Source organism: Sebastes fasciatus, chromosome 13 (genome assembly GCF_043250625.1).
Source record: "Sebastes fasciatus isolate fSebFas1 chromosome 13, fSebFas1.pri, whole genome shotgun sequence".
Lineage (NCBI taxonomy): Eukaryota > Metazoa > Chordata > Actinopteri > Perciformes > Sebastidae > Sebastes > Sebastes fasciatus.
Genome location: NC_133807.1, coordinates 22,940,925 through 22,966,226, shown reverse-complemented (window position 1 = coordinate 22,966,226; position 25,302 = coordinate 22,940,925). Strand labels below are relative to the sequence as shown.

General features: G+C 40.9%; 1 protein-coding gene across 2 annotated transcripts in view; it reads right to left on the bottom strand.

Moving 5' to 3' along the window:
- Window positions 1-8,503: 8,503 nt before the first annotated feature.
- The window catches only part of lasp1 (LIM and SH3 protein 1), a 35,443-nt gene continuing 18,644 nt past the window's right edge, over window positions 8,504-25,302 (bottom strand). The window contains exons 3-7 of one of the 2 annotated variants that reach the window (XM_074656299.1): window positions 24,419-24,503; window positions 17,625-17,732; window positions 13,730-13,823; window positions 12,604-12,698; window positions 8,504-12,173 (exon numbers count right to left, since the gene is read on the bottom strand). In XM_074656299.1, coding sequence (XP_074512400.1) covers window positions 11,994-12,173; window positions 12,604-12,698; window positions 13,730-13,823; window positions 17,625-17,732; window positions 24,419-24,503 — 562 coding nt within the window. In that variant the 3' untranslated portion in view covers window positions 8,504-11,993. Of the gene's footprint in view, window positions 12,174-12,603; window positions 12,699-13,711; window positions 13,824-17,624; window positions 17,733-24,418; window positions 24,504-25,302 lie in introns of both variants that reach the window. The other variant, XM_074656298.1, reaches the window with a different exon arrangement.

Sequence of the window (25,302 nt, the reverse complement as noted above, 5' to 3'; positions counted from 1 at the left end):
TGGGTCTCTCCCTGAATGATTATTAAAAAATACAATCTAGAAAAATGCTTTTATATCTGACTTTTAAGGACTGACACAAACCTGATATTTATTGTTTATGTTTTAGATATCTGAAATTCTTCAGCCATCAAATTCTACACTGTAAACATCTGGCAGGAGTGTCACATTGTGTACATTTTGCCAACTCGCATGCTATCCGAAGGAGAAGGGAAAATAGAAGAACAACAAAAATGGGCTCAGAAATGCGAGGCACGCTGCCAGCAGCTGCAGCAGTACCAGGGTGCCCTATGGGGGGCGGCTTCTTCCTTTTAAAGTAATCATAAACACTTTAAAATGTTCTGTATTATGACCGCATCATACTGCTCATGGGGAAACCCAAGGCCCCCTCAGCTGAAAAACAAAAGAGCACCTGTTCTGGCTTATTTTGATTCAATGGATGCATAACATAGCTGTGACATGATCTGATATGGTAGCCAGGAGCAGTGTGACAGGCCAGTGAATGAAGGGGGGGGGGGGTCAGGAATGCAGTTACAACAAGGTCATGCAACATGCGGAGCTGCAAACAACCAAACAAACCCTGCCCCACTTTCTATAGTCTGGTTTCAATGCATCCTTCTCTTTTCTTGAACACCCTCTACTGTAGACTGCTGCAGCGTCATTTGATCTGGTCGAGCCAAAGATGCTGTTTGAAGTGTGTGTGTGTGTGTGTGTGTGTGTGTGTAGTTTATGTGTGTGTGTGTGTGTGTGTGTGTGTGTGCTCTCAGATAGAACAGCGGGTGTATTGTAATGCTGAGAGTGGTAGATTATACTATCAGCAGAGGAATTCCGATTATTTCCCAGAGTAGGTCTGTCTGCACACATGTGGGAGAAACTTTAGCTAAGTGTTTGGAGGAGGAGGCTGACGCTATGAGGCACATACACACAATGACATTAAAGGAATAGATCAACATTTTGAGAAATACGCTTATTTGCTTTCTTATCGAGAGTTAGAAGAGTAGGTTGATACCACTCTCAAGTCTGTACAGTAAATATGAAGCCAGCAGCCTAGCATAAAGGCTGGAAACAGGGAGAAACATTTAGCTTGGCTCTGTCCAAAGGTGACAAAATCCATCTACTAGCATTTCTAAAGCTCAGTAATTAACATGCTATATCTTGTTTGTTTAATTCGTACAAAAACTAAGCAAAGTGTAAAGTTGTGAGGTGTTCCTGTGAGACTGTGCAGCCCGTTGTCATTCCCAGGGTGTCAGATATAGATGCTTTGTCACGGCGTTCAATACCGACGCACAAGGCACCCTTTAGCGTTGGTATGAGACGCACCAGGCTTTCCATTAACAACAATGTAAACCCATCCGCGTCTATATTAAACGCTCTTTCATCCAGGTGACCGCTGTTCGTGTCCCGTGCGTTACGTTTCACTTTCACGTTACAATCAGCTGTTCGTTCATGTCCCATGTTCACAACGTTCAGTGTCATTGTCACCGTACAAATGTTGTTTTTTCCTAAACCTAACTATAGTGGTTTTGTTTTGTCTAAACCTAAGCAAGTGTTTGTTTTTTTATTCACAACATTAAGCATGTGTTTACTGCGACAGAAAAGTGACATTGAGGGTTCTGACAAGGCGTCAGTATGTGACGAGTTGGGATGACAACGTGTTGGACTATGAGAGCCTGGCTAGCTGCTTCCCTTTGCTTCCAGTCTTTGCATTAAACTAAGCTAATCTAAATAGCTGCTACCTGTAGCTAGAACAAGTGGTATCAATCTTTTAGTCTAGCGCATTTCCCAAAATGTGTAACTTTTTATTTATGGATATAATGTAGTAGGTTTTCAGAATGTATTTAGGGAAAGCACTTATGAATGTATAAAAATCTCAAAATATGTAAATAAAGAAGCTGACCTGTCACCTTGGAGAGTCACTCAAGAGCAAGATGGAAAAGAGGGCAGACCTTCATCTGTTGACGAAATGAAAAATTAGAAATGAATCTTGTTTTCAAACCACAATAGAACTGAGTTGAGGTAGATGCAACATCTGAGAATCAATACCACAAGAACAATAGGGGAAAAGGTCCTGAAGGGATGGATTTCACAGTGATTGACTGTCAAAATATAATAATGTATTCCAATACACTAAACATAATATAAAAACAACAACGAAACATTCATATCTCTTAAACAAAGTGCTCCCATTTTCTGATTTAGTGTGTTCAAAGCCGACGAAACATAACACACCTGCAGATTTCCATCAACTGTGACTGTTAAATTGAATTCACACTGCTGTCATCTTGTCTCATGTCACCTGTTCTTACGCACATCTGGATCTGGATGAGCAAAGTTTATTTACTTCACAGATACACTGCCATCAGCTGATTCTCCACAGCCTACTGTAGGTAAACAGCACCATCTACAGGACAGCATGTAGCGTAATACAGATGATGGCTGCTCACACTACCACGCTAGTGTGCTTTAATTGACAGGAGATATTGAGCAGTGCTTCAATCAAAAAATGACATTGTGAGTCACAAACATGCATCAGACAGAGTTTGATGAGATTATATCCCGTGTAGGGATATTTTTGTTGTGATGATTATAGAGGCAACTACATGACAATCTACTTGGTGGACAGAGAAGACGGAAAAATAGTCCTTATTTGATTGCAGACCTGAACTCCCTCAAGGTCATAGACTCTAATTTAGATACCAGCAGAATACAGCTCTACACAGCGCAGAATAATAACTATTATAATAGACTTTGGCATGCAGGCACTGGAGCAGTACTTGGCCTCAGAAATCTAATAATCCGTGACTGTGAAGTACAATAGAAATTCTTTTGAACAGAAAATAAAAGCTTATTTCAAAAGCAATATATGCACAGTGTCCCTAGTCGGCCTTGGATCTTTGATGAAAGCCATACCCCGCTCTCTCCAGAAGTATTTCCTGTTTATATCTCTAAAGTCACTCTCCAATAAGGCAAAATGGCAGAAAACTAACACAAAAAAAAAAAAAATTTGCACTTAGATAGATCACACAGACTTTAAGACTCATTATAGCATGAAAGATGAGAAATCGTTTGTGTAGTAAAATGTTTCCTTTGACAGGAATGAATGATTTATGGTTGTCATTGAAATAAAAAAATATTTTGTTGAACTGAAGAGGAAGCAACTGGGTTTTACAGAAATCATCTTTATTTGACATATCATATGAAATACTGTCTTTAACCTCAGTAAATCATCAGTGCATCAGTAAACTTAACATCATTTATATAGTAACACATCATTTATATGAGGTTTGGTGGTAAAACTGAGAAGCACATACAGTGGATATATTTCTGAAACGACACCATTGCTCCTCGTGGATGTCATTTGCAGCCAAAGTAATAAACAAAAAACAAACATAACTCTTAAAGTACAGATCACTACAGATATATAACTGACACATTCCCCTTGGCTTTAAACTGACGGGGAATCTTGATTGTAGTGAGGAGAAGAACATAGTTGGCAACATGTGAATAAAGTAATAAATAACACTGATGTTGAGGCTGAGCCAACCAAGGCGAAACATGAGAACAGAAGGGTTGACCTCAAGGTCATGAGGATGATATCAAACTGAACATTACACATAATAGGTAGAGCAAAAAAACTAGCTCACAGTGTTTTTAAAAAGGCAAATTCTACACCCGTATTACGCCCAACCCTAAAAAAAACATCCTGCATCCATGTGATTTATTGGACTTGTGCAGAGGTAACATTTCTCCTCCTTTAAAGAGAAACATGCACAACCCTAGACTGAAAAGTAAGTGGGAGCTCTTGGAAGTAGTGACATTTTGTTGGAGGAAGAGGAGGAGGAGGATGAGGAGGAGGACGGGGTGGTAGGAGGCAAGAAGGAGACAGTTTGGCTTCCACTTCTTGTCCATTTGTTTTTCCTCTCAGCTGGATTGCTCTTCACCTCCTACATGAGGAAACCATCATGGCAGGACTCCGTCTCTTCTCCCTGAAACAGATGACAGCTGGTATCATTCACAGTTTATCACTGATAAATAATCTTATTCAGGTGCAATAATGTGATAATTTCCCACATATATTAGACACTTTATGCTACTATAGCTGTTATATAGCCTACATGGAAAGCCAGATAACCATTTCTAAGGCTATCCTCTCTGTAGTTTTATAAAAACAAAAGTTTTTCGCTGTATACTATATGCAAAATATCACATTTATGTTGAACCAAGTGGCTTCCAAACCAGAGCTGGTCGCATGGTGAAGGTAGTTGATAGATTTATGAGTGGCCTCAACAAATATAAAAAAAATATGAACCTAAGGTCAAAGTAGAAATGTGTAATCCCTGAAAAAAAAGGGTTTTGAATCAAATTTTGAATGTATGTTATTACTAGAAGTGTTTTTACATTATCAAAGATGCATTTGAGGATGAGTATACGGGCACATTATATCAATGTGGAGTAGAGTTACCTGGCCAGTTTCTCGTACTCTTCTATTTGTTTAAGAGTATCTTGACAAGTAATACATCTGTATGAGTGAGTTACTCACACCTTTTTACTAATTTTGAGTCTCCTTGAGGTTTCATGTATGAAACAAAGTTATTTTTTTGTTTGTTTAATAGGAATTTTCACAAGATGCAAGAAACAATACAATATATAGATATGTATTATTTGTATATGATGCTTGAATTGAGTGGGGGTGAGATGTAACATTATGCCTCTTGCATGTTACATTAGATACATAATTGAACCTTTAATAGATTGTTACTCTTGTTACTATTTATTAAAGCTTAAATTGTGTATCTAATGTAACATGCAAGAGGCATATGTTACAGATGCAATGAAACGCTCCCTTACCATTTATCCATGATGGAAACCAGGGATGCAGGAGAGGAAACAACACACATCCTGTGTATTCCTGCTGTCTGTGCACTGGCTGCCTGTGTGCAGGAGGCTTCATCATCATCATCGTCTTCATCATCACAGCAGGTAAATGATGTAGGAGAGGAAGACGAGGCCCATGATGGCGAAAAACATCAACAACAAAATGTCCACCATGATGAAAACAGTGTCGGAGGATGGAGACGGTGTAGACGCTGGAGAAGGACACGCAGCAAAACAGCAGCGCTTCGGCCGCTGCAGGAAGATCGGCAAAGATCGGCTCCGTTCGGAGAGAGAGCGAGAATCAGCTCGACCGCGGTAGTGGCTAGAAGGGAGCCAGCGAACTGGGGGGAACTCTCGCGAGATTATCAAGGTTAGGCATTTATCTCGAATAGTTAAGGCAAATAGTTCGTTAAGGCAAAAGTTCGTTCTTTGGTTAAGATCAGAAATTGATCTCATGATTGATCTCGAATAGTTAAGGTTAGGATAGGTCGTCGGGGCAGCGAGTCTCGCGAGTTTTCGCAGAACTCATATCAGATCTCGCAGTTTGCGGACTCCCTTCTAGACACAACCAAATCCCCACCCCTCTGCTCCAAATCAGGAAGTGAAGGTACGGTAAAGGGTTTTCTTTTACCTCGTGCTTGGACTTTCAGGGAGATTTTCATGAAAAACTGCAAACTGTAATCCCTAATAAACCTCAGAGAATGAAACCAAAATGTTTTATTTGTTGTACCTTAAAGTGTCATTGTTGAGAGCGGTACACAAACCAGGAAACTAAAGTATGACCTGACAGGCCAAACTCCGGGGAAAAATATCCCTTTAACTGCAGGGTGATTTCCTCAATTATCCACAATGCCAATTTATCTAATAAACTTTCTACTTATTCCAACATAACACAGTACACGTTGTGATTTACAATTTAACTTACACAAGGACTCTAAAAAAATATATATACACTTTATACTATAAGTATAAATATATACTTGCCTTATTAGGTACACTTAGCTAAATATAACCGTCTATAGCAGCACATGCATCCTCCAAAATGGTCATAAAGTTGCATCATCACCTCTCTAAAACAGTTTCAACAAAAAAACTGAACATTACCTTCATGATGGTATGATTTATTGCAGGTGTTACCCTCTAGTCAGTATGGCGGGTTGCACACGGGCAGCAAACACCTTGAATATAATTCAAACAAATATTATTTGGGTTGGCATATCTGGCATAAACTGGTTTCATTCATACTTAACTAACAGATATTTCCATGATTGCATAAATAATCATGTCTTATCAGGCCCTTTACGTTGTGGAGTCCCTCAGGGGTCGGTTCTTGGACCGATCCTTTTCTCACTGTATATGCTTCATCTGGGTCATTTGTTCAGCAGCTTTCCTGATGTGTCATATCATTGTTATGCGGATGACACTCAGATCTATTTTTCAGCCAAAACCAATAACCTTAATCAACTGTCCTACCTCCATGACTGCTTAGCAGCAACCAAAGACTGGATGTCTCATAACTTTCTCCACTTAAACCCTGAAAAAACTTCTTTTAATAGTCAGTTCATCAGTTTATTCGCCCACTTCAATCCAATATCAGTCCTACAGCTAAGAATCTTGGCCGGAATATGACTTTTGACCATCATGTCACTAAACTTGTCCAGACCTGCTTTCTCCAATTAAGAAACATTGCAAAAATCAAATGCATCTTGTCCTCCACGGATCTTGAACTATTAATTCACACTTTAATATTCTCCCGTCTAGACTATTGTAATTCCCTCTACACCTGCCTCAGTCAATCTGCTTTAAATCGCCTTCAGGAGGTTCAAAATGCAGCGGCCAGGTTATTAACCATTGCCGTTATTGACCTGTTTTGGCATCCCTTCATTGGCTCCCTGTAAATTCAGAATCAACCTTAAGATCTTGCTAATTACATTTAAGGCACTGCATGACCTCGCCCCCAGTTACATTGCTGATCTCCTTGTTCCATACTCGACCTGTCGAACACTTCGATCCTCTTATCTCGGCCTTTTATCCATCCCCTGCTCAAACTGCAAAACTGTCTTATAGCCCCAAATCTCTGGAATCACCTCCCCCGATCTATTAGAGCTGCTGAATCTCTGGACTGTTTTAAGCGGCTTCTAAAAAAACATCTCTATAGGGAAGCCTTTCTATAGGCCTCATCCACATGTGTGTTTGTCTGTTTCTGTTTGATCTGTTTCTCATTGTTTCTGTGTTTCATATTGTAATTTTTCCTTGTTTTCATCATTGTTTGATGTTTAATTTGTGTGTGAAGTACTTTGTAACGGTGTGTTTTAAAAGGTGCTATATAAATAAAGCTTTACTTATTTACTTACTTACTAATAATGTAGGTGCCTCATCTGGCTTTCACTTGCTGGTCTTCGACTCAAATTATATCCCTAGCCTTTGCTAACAAGATTAACACATTCTTTGAACAAAGTGTTAATACCAGTCTCACCTTGAATATAGTTATAATAAATGTTTATAATGAGGGTTGCTCAGGTTTTCTCTGGCTGCTCTTCTTCTGAGAAACTCGACAACAAAGCGTGAATATAATGGAGGTACAGCGCCCCTAGTGGCAGGAGGGCGACATCTGCTGGACGTTTATAGTATTACACACATGAACGTAAAATAAAATAAAAACAATGAAACAGTGTTCAGCCTAGATTTAGATGATTCTTACCACAAATTAAACATGCATATCTCACACACAAGACTTGTACTGCATTAGTTTTAGCTAGGTGTACCTAATAAACTGGCAACTGAGTGTACATAAATGCATCACTCTTAGCTGTGCCAAGACCAGTTTCACATAATCTCAAACCATTTTGACCCAAATTATCTTCAAAGAAAACAATCCCCTGACATTATTCTTTTAATGATGAAGGTCTTGAATGAATTATATAAACACAAGAGGGGAAAAATGGAAAATCTTCACAGAATAATCTTGCGTCAGAAGGCTGAGACAAGGCTCCATAAGAGCTCCAGTCTCCCAGGGGCCAAAAACAGCCCCAGGTTCACGGTCAGTTTTTTTTTGTAATTTAATTAATTGCAAATTTATCAGATAATTTGCATTACTAAATAAATACAACATCAACTCAGGAACTCTGGAACAACATATCTACTGAGATTAGGTCTGCTAAATCTATTACTACTTTTAAAACTCTTCTCAAAACTTTTATCTGTTTATTTCATAGCAATTTATTTATAATTATTTATTTATCTTTATTGTATTTTATTTGTACTTTATTATTGTATTGTATTTTTTTTCTTGTTGTGAAGCACTTTGTAACGTTAAGAAAAGTGCCATAGAAATAAAATGTATTATTATTATTATTATTAGTCCGTGTCTTGTAGAGGGCCTCTTTTTTAAAGTTTATATTGTGTTCAAATAAATAATAAATAATAAATTTGTCTTTAATCAAATTACCATAAAACTAATTGATACAGAAAACTTTTATGTGACTAAGTATTAATTCAGCACAAGTGCACATGATAGAAACTTGAGGGTGAAAGGGTACATTCAAAATGCAGAGGGCGGGAGGTTGGAAGGAGGTAGAGACATTTTTCCCACTATGCTGCTGCACAACACAAGACAAAGTACAAACGACAGTCTGAGAAAAAAATGACATTTTATTGAATCTGCAGAATCATAAGTACAATTTGAAGTGCTGTAACAGGGCAACAGGAGATGATATCAGGTCCTTAATTCGGAGTATGTATCCAGAATGAGTTTTGAATACACGCGGATGTCAATGTGCATAATGGTATCTTTATTTTTTTTTATTTATAAAATGACAAAATTATACAAAAAACAAAACAATTTAAGATGGAATGCACAAAACCGGATCTGAATGCTAAACCCGATTGTGGATTACATGATTTCACTCTTCGAAGTCTACAGTATATAACCAGTATCATAGAAGCAGGGGGATGATTCATCTGAAGCGCAGGAGCCTACAATGAAGGAAAGAGAGGTCTCAGCAGACGGGTGGACAGGATACGAGACAGAAACTGAATGGAAACGGGGAGTTATGATATGAAGTTACGGTTCAGTAGATGAGTGATGCCAGAGCAGAAGAGCGGTATTTGGCGCAAAGAGGTTAACTCCTGACTAATATCCAGGTCAGACAAACAACTTGCCCTGCCTCACAGCCGGGGAGATTGAGAGCATCAGATCGCCACCCTCTGTCGTCGCCCCCCCCCCCGCCGCCAGCCTCGCACACTTACATCACCACACGCTCAAATTTGACTTTGCCTTAACAAATCCATCCTGAGCCACACTTACACAACACTGGCCACTTTTTTTTTTTTCATTTCATCCAGAACAACCAACTGTCAAAATCATCACCCTCAAGACTAAAGAGAGTTTGGATTGGATGTAATCTGCAAGAGGCTACCAGTGTGAGTAGCTTCGTTATTAAATTAAATTTGAGCAAACATCATCATAAGCCAGGAACAGCAATCATTTCACTTCAAGCCAAACCATCAACTCTTCAGTTTACCCAAGAGAAACACAACCGTGAGCTCTAAAACAGCTTTACCCCAGCTAGCATTTGTTTTGCAAATAAACTTGTCCTGTTGAGGTTAATGCAAAACACAGGCGTACGTACAGGGTGGTCCTTTTGTTTGGCAACCTATAAACCTGTTTGTTGTTGTTTTTTTTCTGATTCACTGATCAGCACGGTCACAACTCATCAAAATTTTATCAACACCAACTTGAGTCAACTTTTAAAGTCACATGACGTCCCCTCAGCCACATTCACAAAAAATATGAACCACTTTAATCTGAAGGCAAGCCACTTCCCAGAGCACCATGACCTGTAAAAACATTTTCCCTAACTCACCTTTATGATACATATACAATTGTACAATGTCATCTAGCTACATAGTGAGAGCCATGTTTCTTTTAATAAAGCTAACATTTGTTTTGCCCCCTCCCCTCTCCACCCACCCCACCTTAAAAACCGCCCTGATCGCTCACGTCTGTGACCGTCACAGTGCATCACAGGAGAATGAAACAGCAAGAAAAGAGGGGGGGAAGAGGTGTGTATGGTCAGGGGCCGATGAGATTATTATATATACACACCACTGAGAAATGGTCAAATATTATTTTTTTAAATCATATAAGGTCCTCACAGAAATACAGTATCTACTGAAGGGATGATACAGCATTTCTGTGTAATAGCCAGCAACTTAAATGCTTGATTTTGTGTTTATGAACCAACCATCTTTAGTGACCACCACCCACCAAATGCTGCTTAATTCTGGCAGATTAACTGGTCGAATATCAAAAAAAAATAGTTGACAATTTTGCCAGATTAACATAAAAAACAAAGCTTCCTGTCTTGCATCAGTGCTCAGCCCTGACACATAGGAAACAGGCCTGGGACCAGAGCCTAAAAATAACTACCGGTAATAATTTCTTGTGTATTTTTAATTGTGTAACATGACTCTTTCTTAGAAGCTCCAGAATATTAAACAGCATAAGAGAGATCAACTGATCAGAAACAGGCTTGAACGTGCATTCAGTTGATTTCTCAATCAAACCGCCAGCGCCGCTCTGACCTGAAACTGCAGGTTGATTAATCCCACAACCGATCTAATACTGCGGCCGCACGCGTCTAGATAAACACTTTTATCTTGGTTCATAAATTGTTTTGTTGCTGGTTTATTTATTTAATACACAGATTTTTCTTTTTTTTCTTTTTGAAAATAAGCATCTTACAATAACAAGAAAGGCAAAGGAAGAACAGCATGAGAACAACATTTAACCACAGCCAAGGATTCAACAATTTCTCTCACATTAAATGGAAAACAAAGACTGGAATGATCACTCACAAAAAAAACAGTGGAATGAAATTGAAATAATAAAAAAAAAAGATTCACAATATAGAGTTGTGCTTGGCCTTCTCTTTTATGAATGAGTTTTCTTGGGTGATTTTATAGCAAAAGGGGGAAGGACTTGACCTGTTCCCATCTCCTTTCTCCAAACAGTTTAACCTTTTATCACCGTAACTTTGTGATTCTCTCAGGACTGAAGGCATTCAGGCTGCAAGAAACAGGAATAAGGGTGTACACACACTACGTCCACACCGACTGAGCTGATGTGTTCAGTGTGGCTGCAAGAGATGGACCGATAAATGTCCCCTAACTTGTCCCTGATCCCTCCTGTATCCGACACGCCCGAGAAAGGCAACGACAGGAGGTGCTCTTCAGTTAGGCTACGATTCCAGTTTCACAACGGTGCCCACAATGCAGTGCTGAACACGAGGGTGCCCGCTCGAGCACACAATGGCGAGATGTGTGTCTGTCAATCTATAAATATATTAAAAACCTCTCTGTTAAGACTGAGAACTGGCTGATTGGTGCAACAGCAACAGGGTTAGAGGTTAAAGGAATGTACACAAGTCAAAAATATTCAAGCTTAGTTCTGATAGACTGAGATTCTACACTGTGTTTCCAGTCTGGCCAAGATCACGCTGCAAAATTAAAGAAAGAAAAACAAACAAGCCTATGAGAATGCCACACCCACCCACACTTCAAACCTATTTTCTCCACAGAATAATGTCTGCAGCTGTGGTGACTGACTCGTGGGGGGGAAAAAGGGCTTTTTACTTTTTTTTTTCTTCCTAAATGTTTACATGATGTCGTGCTAGGATTAAGTGCTATAGCTAGGATGGAGCTGTGTGACACGGCATGACCCCTGACATACTGCGATGAACTGCCAGTTTATCTTTTAAGACTTTCATTCCTCCACTTGTGAAAGCACTTGAGAGTGGAGCCAGGTTTGGGGGAAAAGAGGATGACGGACATCCAAACAGAGACAGACGTCAGCACAGACGGACAGACAGACAGAGAGGCAGGCAGACGGACAGACAGACAAGAGAGAGAAGGACAGACAGACAGGTAGAGGTGGAACAGTGAGAGTAGAGCAGGGATGCAGAACGGGGGGGTTCAGGGTCTCACAGGACAGATTAAGGAACAAGAGTAAAATCAAGAAGAAAGCGGCGTTAAGATGAAATGGCACTGGGCTTTTCCTTTCCTTCTTTCCCTCCCTTTCTCTACCTCCTCATTTTTCTCTCCCTACTTTTCTCTCCCTCTCACTCATTGACGGCCTCCACGTAGTTGGCGGGCAGCATGCCCTGCTGGCCGGTGCGCTTCACGCGGCCGTACATCCAGCCCTCGTCGATCTGCTGCACGTCTATGATCACGTCTCCGTCCACAAAGGACACCTCGTCCTCGTCAGCAGCAGCGTAGTCGTACACTGCCCTGTACCGCTTCTGTGGACGACAACAAGTAGTTCAGTTAGTTCTTGAAAACAGCTGCCGCGGGTTCGGTCTGCTGGGTTAATTTATCCGTATGAATTGAATTACTGCCGACACGGCGTGATGTTCAAGGCTGACTATCATTAGCTGATCTACCGAGCATCCAGTGAGTGCACAACAGCCGTGTGCGATTTGAGACAATCAACACTACCCTGTCGAAATGAACGCACTACACAAGTACATAGTGTGCACAGTGTACTAGCAGAAGTATCCGAATTGAAACACACCATAAGAATTCCTTTGGTCGAGGACGGTCCAACTTTACAGCTACTCAGCTAAACATTTCAGCAATTTATATATACAATAATATAATACAAATTATGAAGCGTAAACTTTCAGTATTGAGCTATTTACAACGATCTCTTCAGATTCTTTCAGGACCTACCCCAGCACTGGGAGGTGGAGCGGCGGCCACCGGTTGCACTGGTGCAGGAGTTGGCTCATAGTGGAAGTTCTGAGACGCTGCAGGCGCCTGGAAAGCTGTTGGTAAAACACAAAGAGCAGTGGAGGGCAGATTAATGAGCTGGACATTGTTTTATTGCTGCTCTGTGTTAGACACCAGACTTACTGGGAACTATACTGAGATTCATTGTTTTTGGGGAGTAGAATTAACATTTCAATCCATATAAAGCAAACACGTGTATTTACTCCTGTCTGTATGTCTGTCGGCAGTGACTCTTCGAGAGAGTGAGGAATTCAAAGACATGGCAAGCCAAGACGTGCATCCAATGGCTCTTGAGTTCCTTGTTACACAATCTACTGAACAATGCCTTTCTGTGTTAAAGTGTAAATTAGGCATGTAAAATACAAACAGCAGGAACATTCAAACACTTAGCTGTAACTTTTCCACTGACCTCCAAATGCTTCAAGTTACTTTCTCACATAACATTGTTCACATTTATGACTTCAAAAGTTGCTAATTTTGAGCTTCAGCTAACAATCTTTTGGCTTGAGTGACGTCCATGGATGTCAGATTACACTTTATTAGAATTACTTTCATGATTTTTGTAAATGCAGCAATTTCTGCAGCAATGGAACTACGTATATCTGAATGGATTGAACGAAGAAGAGGAGGAGGAGGGCAGTGAAAAAGTTACAACAAAGATCCCTGAGTGGTGTGATGAGGCAACACCCGGCCTGGCGAGCTCTTAGCCTGTGAGACGGAGCCAAGCACAGACAAGCAAACAGCTTAAAGAAAAATTTAGATATTTAGTGTACTTTTTCTCAGACAGCCAAAAAATGCCTTAAAAAATGATCAGGGTTAAAGTTTTCCCAAAACACAATAGTATTACTTTTATTAAGGTTTATTTTTTATTATTTTTAGGGGGGGGGGATTTGGTTAAAACTAAACCTACTATTTTTCTACAAATTTGACTTTTACTCCTACTGCTGCTTCTGTAACTATAAACTGAGAGATCAGTATAATTGTATATAATTAGAAGTTGCCAAGCTTGGGTGTGTGCTGGAAGAAATACCTGGGTTAGAAGGAATACCTGGGCTAGAAGGAATACCTGGGCTAGAAGGAATAGCCGGGCTGGTTTTGCTCGGCTGGTGACGGACATCTCCTCCACTCTTACTTTTCTCAAAATCCTCATGGTACCTAATCTGTATGAGACAAACAGTGTACAGTTAAAGACGGCGATTGCGTGCATGTTCACACACAGGAGCTTCAAATCTACAGGTGTGGTTCTCTTTCCAGGAAGCCCTCACAGTGTGTAGTTCCTTTTCTATCCACCAGAGGTCTCCCACTCGCTCTCCAGCACCCGTGTGTTTGTGGCCATAGGTGGGGCGCCCTACGTGCAAGCAAAGCCTCAGGAGGAAGCTTGACGCTGAGAGGAAATGACATCTCGGTGGCCGGAAGTAGTGCGAGCTCAGAGTTGCATAGCAACCCTCGCTGACACATCAGGAAGAGCAGGTGAAGTAAAAAAAAAAAAAAAGGGAAGCAACTAGAAGCTTGAACGCTTGGGGTGAGAATGAGCCAGCAAGAGGAAACGCTGAGAGGAGGAGGAGGAGGAGGAGGAGAAAGAGGAGGAGGAGGGTCATATGACTGAGCACGGCAAACTTCAATCATGTATATTACTCTCTCAAGTGTTAATTTTCCTCACAGCTTTTTTTTATATCCTAAAGTTATTAACCTGCACGACCAATTTCAACTCCAAAGAGTTGATGATCAACCTACATCCTCTCCAGCCACTGTGACAAAGGCGGCAACACGAAACTGAAACTGAGTGACTGCTCTATGACTGCACTAAATAACCCCCTCCCCTTATTACCAGGCCGATAACAGACTGACTCACAGTGCCTCGATCAAGATTTACAACCCTGATTCTGTCCTCGCTCACAGCCGCGCTCAAAGAGCCCACTGTGCCGGCGGCGTTAGCGAGGAGTGTGTTCACAGACTGGGTGGGATGACGGAGTGTTTGTGCAAGGACAGCGAAGCGAGTGACTGAGAGAACAGAGTGACTGTTCTCGAGTGCAATATGCTAAGTGAGAGTGTGTGAGGGAGATTATTTTGGTTTGTTTTGAAGGAGCAGGTCGAACAGATGGTGTGTGTGTGTGTAAAAACAGGAAGTGCTGCTGAACTACAACCCCCATACTACTGTACTTCTCAATCTTTGCTGCTTGACAAGAGAAAGGTGACAGGAAACGGAAGACCTAGAGTGAAGAGTCATGACAAAGCGAAAACAAAAAGACCAATACTAAGAATAAGAATGACAGACACATCAGGACAAACATTCTGGGAAGAGTAAGTGCTTCTTAGGGGACTTCCACAAGCCATAGTCCGTTTGGTTAAATTGATACTTTTGGTTTGTTTTCTATCTAGTCTGGTTTGGTTGCACGGTGCACAAATTGAAGTGGACCGAATAAAAAAAAAACAAGATGCTGAGGGGCGTGTACGAAGGAGCAAATTTATCTTTTTCATCTCCAGAGCTGCCGCTTCAATACAGGGAATCGCAGACTTTGATATATTGCTGTCAAAGTTTTTTCACTTTGACTCTACACTGATCGACTGCGTACGAATCCCTTCTCCTCCAGTTTATGATTTTATGAAATGTCACTCTGTTTGCAGACTTTATTTAACACATTCTGTGTGTTCTCTTCAGCCCAGATGTCAAGCAAACATCTGACTTCTGCAGAAGTCCAGGTCTGTCCTCTCGCACTCATGGTAACCTGTCGTTTACCTGTGTCCATCTCAACAAATGCCCGCACAGGCAGCCTGCGTTTGGGTTCAGCTTGGAAACGGTTCAAGATCACCTCTCGCAAGCGATCTCGGTCCGGTTGTTGTCTGCACCAGAGAACGATTACTGCGTTCACCACCGCCGAAACAAACCGCACCTGAGTTCGATTAAAGCGGACTAAATGTTGAATGAATCACCTCCACACAGTGAGGCATACAGCTTATTAATTAAACACTGGTATTGGATCGGTACTCGGTATCTGCCGATACCCAAAGCCCAGGTATCGGGACTGAAAAAGTTGGATCAGTGCATCCCTAGTGAAAGCGCCCTTAGTGTTCAGGGAAGAGAACAGAAGGAGAGAAGATGTAGCATTCATCTGGGGTGGTTCCCTTATGTTTGGCTGTGAATGACGCACTAACTGCAAGCAGATGTTTTATCAGTTTTGACTAAAAAACACTTCCGGATGCGCCCGAATCCATCCCGCCATTCTTATCTTGATGTGGTTTGTGTGTGCTCGCCCATAAATACATGTGATACATGTGCGTCTTGCAAATTTCCTTGATCTTAGACATCTTTAACCAGATGAAAGCAGTGATTACCCATCACCCTCCACACTAATTATGTCATTAGCAAGGCCAGTGCAGAGCTGGTTGTGTGTACATGTGACATGTGCTTTGTATCCGAGTGTGTTTGACGTGGAAACAAAAGGCCTTTACAGTCGACTTAAGTAGTCCAAGGAAACCAAGTAAACACTGCATGCCTTTCTTCATCACTGTTCTGTATTTACAGAGAAATGGCAAATCAATAATGGGAGCTGAGGGAGAAAGGAGGGGGGAGTGGAGGAGAATCGTCCATGTGGAGAGTGATTCGAGGAGAATTCCATTACTATAAACTAGGAGCGCTGTGAGCGGAGGATGCCTGACATTTACTGAAGTCAGTGACTAAGTGGGAGGATAAAGATACTTAAAAAAACAACATGCAAAATATGATAAAACTTGAGATCTTGATCTGGTGAAGCTCTCTGAGGCCCGAGATGAAGACTCAGCAGCCAAACGATCAAACATCTGATGGTTTCCACTGGTGAATTTTAGTAAGTCTTCATAACAGAGCTAACATAAGTGTTATGTAAAGTCTTTAACAATGCACCAGATACGCATGACCTGCCTAAAGTTAGCCTGAAGCTGTGATATCAGCAAGGACCCTTTCTACTCGATGTGTTGTGGCTTGTTCTACGTGGGATTTATTTATATATATGACTATATCGCCGAAATTAAGTTCAAATATTAGTTGTCATTTTTTTTAAGCCGGCAGCATGAATCTCTCCTGGGCGAGTGTGTGTGGCGTATGAGCATGGATGTGCATATCGGGCGTGTGTTTTTGTGTCTGGAGGGAAGCAGTGAACAGGAAAAGAGCCTGGAGAGAGTGAGAGTGAAAGAGGTCAGAAACGGTGATGGAAGATGCCAGAGTAGCCCCCATGTTGTTTTGCGGTACGTGTATATACTCAGCATTATGGTAAGAGCATGTTAGAACTGGCTTCAAAATAAAAGCGACCAAGAACTGGCTTCAAAATATAAGTGATCTTCCGGTGAGTGAGATAGGTAATTTCACATAAATTCAATAAGTCAGTCAGTCAGTCCGTCAATAATAAAGAAATAAAACAAAATAAATAAATATGAAATAAAATTAATAATTAAAAAAACTATCGCCTGTAAACTGTATTTTGAAGAAAAATTGAATTTCAATTACGGGAATAATTAGTCAGACTTAATAAGAATACATTTCCAAAGACCAATCTGACTTCAATATGGCAGTACACCACCTCAGATTAGTTTGCTAGAATGATCACGCTGGTATGATCATACGCATCAAAGGGTTAAGTCAAACAGTAAAAATATTGAGATATATATTGTATAATGCCATATATCCTAAAAATATTAAGATATTATTTAGAAAGCATATCACCCAGCCCTACTTTCTAGTGTACTTCATATAGACCAATTATCCTCAGAGCAAATTGTCAGTTCAATATTGGCAAAGAGATTTCAGTGATATAAAGAAACTAAGGTTCTCAGGAGAGGATACAACACTAGCAGAGCTCTAAATATAAAGTCTGTGTCTGAAAACTGAAAACAAATTAGGAGCTCTTCTGTTAGTATTCAGAGCAATAAATAAAACAGGTGGAGTGAGGGTTTATTGTCTTGGTGACTGTGTTGCTGCTGACACTTACATTGCTGATTTGGTCCTGCGTTTTCTTAATTCTCTGCATCTCTGGCGTGTCTGCGACCGCACTGAAACCTTTCCCTTTATTCTTCTCAAACTCCTCCTTGTAGCAAACCTGCAGAACAAACAGGATTCATGTTAGGAACAAAATGAAGGGTTAAAAACATGCAAGGCAAACAAATATGTGACACATTTTTGGCTGAAATGAAAATGCACAGCCAGTTTCAATGCGTTTGTGTGAGTCAACAAGGAAAATCCAACAAATGCCGCGCAAATGATTATTTATAGATGCTCTGACCTAGATTCTTTCAACAAATAGAGATTAAAGAAAAAAAATTGCATAAGACGACTGATGTGTCTTGATATTTTTCTGCCTGTTTGAAATGAATTTATTATTTATTTAACGCTCTTTACCTATGGTATCTGCGGCAGCAGAGTCTAATTTATAAGTACTTGACAAATGGATCAACCCTGAGCTTTAATTTGGACTAATAAAGGCTTTTATTGGCCTAATAAAATATCTTTACAGCAGCGAGGAAAATGGTTTCACTCTTGACTTTATTACAGTTTAACACTGTTAGATGAAAATGCTGAAGTATCACCTCTAGTCATTATGTTAGTATTTTCCCAACTGAGGACTGACAAACATTTTTAGCCCATACTTCAATAAAAATATGCATGTGCAAATATAAATAATATCACCTTTTCATTATTTTTAGTTAGTTAACTTTCTCAGTGTAAAGCAGAAGTTTGATGATAATACTACAAAATAAGTAGTGACCTTATAATCCCCATTTTCTTCAAAGAATAGTTTTATCAATATGCATAAACTAGGACTGATGTGAGCATTAGCAGTATGTCTGTGTGTGTTATGAGGGCAAGTAAAGTAAGGTTGGCCCTACCTACACATATTGCCTAGTCTTTTGTGGTGACGTTCACTTCCTGTTTGCTGAGGAGTGAAGGCCTTACATACAAGACGTGGTGGCAACCATATATGGTCATAATGAGAGGTAGTGAGTGACAAACAGTGTGTGTGTGTGTGTTTTTCCAAACTTCCCACCCTATCCTGACCCTGAGGGCAGAGGAGGAAACGTCCAGCCCATGCAGCGTCAGATGAGTATCAGAAATTACAATGCAGGGAGGCTGGAGCTCTCCCTCACTGCAGCTATTCTAATCTCTATAAACAGATTCTGTGTTCATACTGTATGTAGAATCTGTAGGCAATGACGGGACAAGATTTTGGCATTGAAACGTTCTGGTTTCCGTTTGTAGTCTGAGTAGTATTGACCAATCACCATTGACCATTTATATGAAATGGACCAGAAGTGACTTGTGAGGGTGGAGCTAAGTTTACAACCAAACGCTGAATAAGACATGTTATAACAAATGTTATAATAAACTTTCATGAACTGAAAACACACTGTGAAAGTGTTAAAAGTTCTAAGATGAAAACACGGACAACTCCCCGACCGCACAACGCCGTGGTAGCGACCCGTCAATCACAAGGTAGCCACGCCCTAAAGCATCCCCTGCTTTATGGTCTATTTGACTCTAAATGGGAACATAATTTACTAAATGAACATCATGCTGTATTGAAGAAGACTTGAAACTAGTGATTGAGACCATAAACTCATGTTTACAATGTTTGCTGAGGTAATAAATCAAGTGAGAAGTAGGGTCATTTTCTCACAGACTTCTATACAATCAGACTTCTTTTTGCAACCAGAGGAGTCGCCTCCTGCTGGCTGTTAGGAAGAATGCAAGTTTAAGGCACTTCAGCATTGGCTTCACTTTTTAGACCTGGAGGTAGTCCACTGGTTTGAATGCAGGTAAACAGTCCGTGTGGAGAGCAAAAGAAGCAGAACGCATTGGCCGAAATGCAATCTCTGAACCCACTGGCTATCGTCTGATGATGATTTTGCTTTTTCTTGATTTAAAATTAGCTTGTAAACTGGCTACTTGTGAATCTGGTGTGTGTCAATCTGGTCGTACACGTCGTCTCCCAACTTCAGCTCCAGCCTCGCATATCAAGTTGCTTATCGGACTATAAACAATGAGCAGTTCATGGAAAAGGAAGTCTTGACTCGGATGTCTGCTGGAACCCCAGAAATATAGCCCCTTGCCCCCAGAGGCTTATCCGTCGTAAGACAGATAGCCGATGGGTTCCAAGACTGACGGTAGTCAAACCCACAACCACACCAATTTACACACCTGTAAGAGGAAGTCAGATACATGTTTCATTTTTAAAGAAACAGCTACACATTCTGTCTCTTCTCCATCTGATCCCCTCAGCACGTGCCGTGACATTTCAACAATGACAAATCACTTGATTCCACCTCCCTACACCAACTAAACCCTTACTCCTGCCTCCATGGTGACTGCACCAATCTCCTGCACTCCTCCAAGACTGGAGCCTGCCTGCACAGTGCATTACCAGGAAACAAAGCTCCATCCCTCCATGCTCCCCCCCAACCCACCAACGACCACATTATGTCTGACACTGCTGAACAGAGTGCTGACCAATCCTCCCCTCATCTCTATGCCTTGTGATGACATGACACGGCTGTGATTCACAGATGATGTGTGTGTGTGTGTGTGTGTGTGTGTGTGATACGTCCATATGTGCCGTCACCCCTGGCGTGACGTCCACCGAGAAACTGGGAGGAAACTATGGCCGATCCTCATTCCACGGGAAATTATACAAGGCTCTCAAGCCTGCGCACAAAGATAAGTCACGAAGAAGATTAATGTGGCCTCGACCCAATCTTTGTCCTTCACTGTTGCTCCGCTCCCATCAGTCAACGTATGATCCTCTGCCTATTTCGATTTCTCAGTCTATCTCCTTTGTCTTTTTGAGGTCTATGCAACATCTTCCTCTCCTCCAATCATGCCTCCGCTTTCTTTCCCCACCCACCTTCTCTCTCTGTGCTCCTTTTTCATTCATTCATTCATATTTTACTGCCTCAACAGAGAGTCGTCCCATAGAGCTGGAGCTCTTCCTCATTAGAATCTTTCTCTGTGCTTCTATTTGCATTCCTCTAGCTTTCCTTCCTTTGGGGATTTACTTTTATCTCTTCCTCTTTCACCCTGCACTCCTCCCTCTCTCTCTGTATTGGTGCCTTCCTGTCTCTTCCTTTTTTTGCCTCGCTCATGTGCGCCTCATTGCTCGCTCTCTCTCCTCCTCCCCAATTCCTTCTCTACAGTTTCTTTATCTCTCTCTCTCTTTCTCTTTCTCTCTCTCTGTCTTGTTTCTTTCTGTTCCCCCCCCCCCCCGTCTTGTAATGAGGTGTGACAAACCTCTACCCTGCTACCATAGCAATAGGGTTCCCGTAGCAACGCAGCGGCGGTGTTGGTAAGGGGTTAGATGGCCATAGTTCTCCACAAGCACCTTCAACTTCCTTACGCTGACACAAACACACTCACAAAGAATACAGAAAATAATACTGTAGACCACAAGCATCATAATGCAAGACGCTTATTCATATCTTCTAAACATGTCTACATTAAAGGGCGGATCCAACTGCGTTTCGATGTAGGTTTCCAAGTAAGCCAATCAACAAGGTTGTGAATAATGTGAACGCTAGCACTAGCTGAGTCAAAGTTAGTTGTGCTAATTTTGGAAATAACTGACAGGGTTAGTTTAGATTTTTTTAAGTGAGGTTTTATGTATAAACCTGCATTCTGAGAGGTAAAATTACTGCTTTTCTGGATGGAGTCTGGTGGCTTTGAAGAGAGCGATATAATGGCTTCAGTTCCCCGTCGGAAAGGGCTGTCTTACGGCGAGGTAAAGCGGCTACTGATGGGAGCAGCAGAAAAACATCTTTTAGCCACCTAAAATCTACATCAGTTTAAGTGTACGCGATATTTAGAATATAGAATAAGGATGTATATATATACTGGACATGTAGCAGTGTCAACAGGCAGAAACCTACGTCAGGTCAAGTGGGAAAAGGATTTTAGAAGGGCTTGGGAAAATGGCATGACGCGAAAACCCACATAATTTAACTAAAATATGACTGTTTGGATTTGAATACATCCACTGGGAAGCTACAGAATGATATAAAAACCTAAAACGAAATAATAATAATGGACCCGCCCTTTAACTATGCATGTATGTGAGTGAATAGTGGGCATTATATTCAGTTTTTATTTTTTAATTATTGGAATTTATTTTAAAATCAAAGACAAGCGAAGTGGGAAAAAGTAGGATTCAATTTTAAAATACCACTTGAAGCTCAAATATTCTGTAGTTTAACAGGAATTTCTTTAAGACCTTTTCTTTAAGGGAGTTCTTTGAGCACAGTCAGCTATTTATTTTTCAGTTTCTGCACCCAAAAGCACATTTGAGCTGTCCTTGTCAAGAGAGGACTCTTGTTTACTTTAAACTGTGTTCTCTTTCTGAAGGGAACTTTTCATCATGAATCATTTCAGACTAATCCACTTCTGTTAAAAGCTTTGGGTATTTTTTTTGTGTGAAATCAAAATGTCCTGTCCACTATGACAACTCTGCGATAGAGAAGAGAAAGAATGCTCATCGTTATTCGTGATAACAAAAATCTGTCACCATCACATACAAACATCTTTTGTGTACTCATAATCTCATTCTTAATATGATAAACCATTAGTACAATGACTGTCTCGTGGTGTATGGTTGTGTGTTTGTGGGGGGCTGTTAGGATGCACAATCCATGTAGAAAAACACCATCTGTCTCTCAATCCCTCAGTTTCCCCCTCCCCACATAACCACTGACCCCACCCCAATACTCTCACATATACACACACACACACACACACACACCCCGGTCTCATCTGTAGTGTTTGACACCGACACCCGGATAAGAAGAGGGATGTGCTTTCTTTGATAAGCCCTGCCTCCTCTCTGGACAACACTCTCCTCCGCTACATTCTGAGAAAACAAGCCTCTCCTTCAGCTTTTCCCTCTGGATCCTTCCACCGTCCAGATTAATATATCAGTCCCTCCAGCATCTTGTAGAGTCCTTTGTGATTAATGAGGCTCAAAATGACTGAATTTGAAGTGGATTTTCCACTGAATTGTGCTAAAACTTGCGTTTAACGGCTTCATGTGGCTTCCAAGGGCTTTTCTGTGGTTACTTTAGTGATCACATTGATAGACAAGTTCCTAGAATACCAAGGAACATGCTCTAGACATCTTTACATGAATAAGAGAAGTGAAACCTCACATGACAGCCTTCAGGGTTGTCGACTGTCTGCCACCATATATAATAACATTTTATAGCCAGTTTGTGTGATTTGTTATGCTTTCTTTACCTACACGCATCCTATGTGAGAAAAGTCCGTTGATGAGCACAAATCTCTCTGACTTATCAGAGCCATCTTTATCAAGGCAATAACACATGACCCAGTTCAGATGGATATTTTGGTCTGATGAGGGTTTTTTTATATCTTAGAATATATTTGGGTCTTGGGTTATTTTAGCTTCTGGAGGAAGAGCCGTAGTAGTTAGTAACAGTAGTAGTTTTCTGTGGTTACAAATCAGACTGGGGAGCTAAGATTGGGGGCTATAAGAAGAAAAATAGGTGCAGAGATAATTTGTGAGGATCTAAGATCAGTACACTGAGGTGGCCCTGCCAAATGTACAGCAAAAAAGATGTTTCCATACCGGGACACAGCAAACATAGTATGGTATAAACACAATTTATTAGGCTATAATCCAGTTTGCAACCATCATAAACAAAGCATACAAATGCCATATCACATTAACACTGCTGAGAGCAGCAATGTGAAACAGGGCTGTAAATGTACTGGTTAAGCCAGGATTATAACAAAATATTTGGCTTATTTGAGTATGTATGTGTGTATTTGGGTGAGTGAAAAAGCAAAGCCCGCCGTAAAATGTAACCAATCAATCACAGACAGTCTGATGGAGGACCAACACCACATTCTGTGGACACATCTACCTACTTCTGATGAACACACCCTTGTCTAAACAACGACAAGGACGTACATCTGTGATTTTCAGGAAATTCAGTTTCCGCAAATCGGTTCAAATGTGGTCAAGCTTGGTTACAACTGAAAACATACTATTTCTTCAGACTAACCTGGTTCTTAATAGGCTAAAGAAAATGACAATAGAAAACTTAAAAGCCAGATTCTGACAGTTTCTTTAAGCTAAAAGGGTAAATGGGCTTATAACTACAGTTAAGGACATTTATGCTGCAATGCTTTCTTACGTAACAGCATTCTTTTTTCAACTGGCGATAAAAGGAAATGGAAATGTTGCAAAATAGATTTAAGCAAGATCCTATTTGATATTTCCAAACTGCATAATATGATTTAACGGGTGCTAGTATTCTAGATTTAACATTAAAAAGACTGCACCAATAATAGGGGAAGCTGCCTCTTCTTCGGTAACTGAACCAGCATTCTTCCGTAAGGATGTTATGATGAGCAATCCTATGGATCACACTATTACATGATCATGGACCTTCCAGCTCTCTCTTCAAGTCTCTTACTTGTCCATTGTGAATCAATTTCATGCTTGACTTTCTCAGGTGTGTCTTCAAGATGTGCACACACAGCTATCTTAAATGTACAAACTTGATTTAGACTCTGAAAGTTGGCTTTGTGAAAGTACTTACTGTACTCCCAGATCAATTTTTAGGGTTAATTCAAGTCAGGCTCTTCAAATTAAGCCCGTCTTTTCTATTGCCTCCCATGTGGAACAATGCCAAAATGTGAACAAACTGTGTGTTTCAAAGCTGAAATATGGTTTAACCATGAATCCTATGAGTAGCTATTAGCAGAGAGAGAGAGAGTTACCTGGCTCTGCATCTTGCTTTGCTGTTTGAGTCGGAGGTTCTCTGGAGTGTCAGCCACCGAGGTGAAAGCTGTCTTGGGGTAGTGTCTGTAAAATAAACAAACAAAACAGCAAAGACTGTCAGTACACAGTAAACACAACACAGGCAGATGCCAGCTTTTACTCAGGCTCCCACTGTGACGCTCACGTCTAGACTCTAAGAGAAAAAAACAGCATAACTCAAGCAGTGTGCAGTCTGTAGCCCCACAGTGGGGGCATTTGTTATTCAAGGTGGTCCTGAGGTTGAGTTAGGAGCCCCTGTAGACAAAAAGCATGTCAGTATAACATACAATGCTCAGTCAGTGGGAGCCAAGGTAGTCTGGAAAAGAGGAAGTGCAGGCAGGGACTGTGTGGGGGGATGAGAGCCCAAAAGGTTGCAGAGTTTTGGAGGCGAGCCATAGCAGGTGTGGAAAAAGCTTTCCATGCTTACAAAACACACGCTTATGCGCATACACACACAGGCACAGCCCTATGGGGGATGACAGGAAGAGAAACAGCACGCAACAGACACAGCAACAGGGTCAAAGAGACAGTGGGTGAGTGTGAATGATGTCATGGGCAGCCCCTTTCAGCAGAGCGTGAAGGCGAGTCTCTTTTCTGAATGGATTCTGGGAATTTTCTTGACAAGTCACAGACCCATAACCACCAACCAAACTTCCTGGAGAAAAAAAATACTCTGCCTGAAAGAAATATAACAAACATAAATATACACAAGTAAGCAGAAACATGCAACGCGCCAAGCATCCTTCCAAAATCCAGTTATCGCATGCTTACTTATTGATTGCCTAAACCGCTGTCAATGGCTTTGTGTGTGTGAGGCACAAGTCAGTGTTTTTATACACTGGAG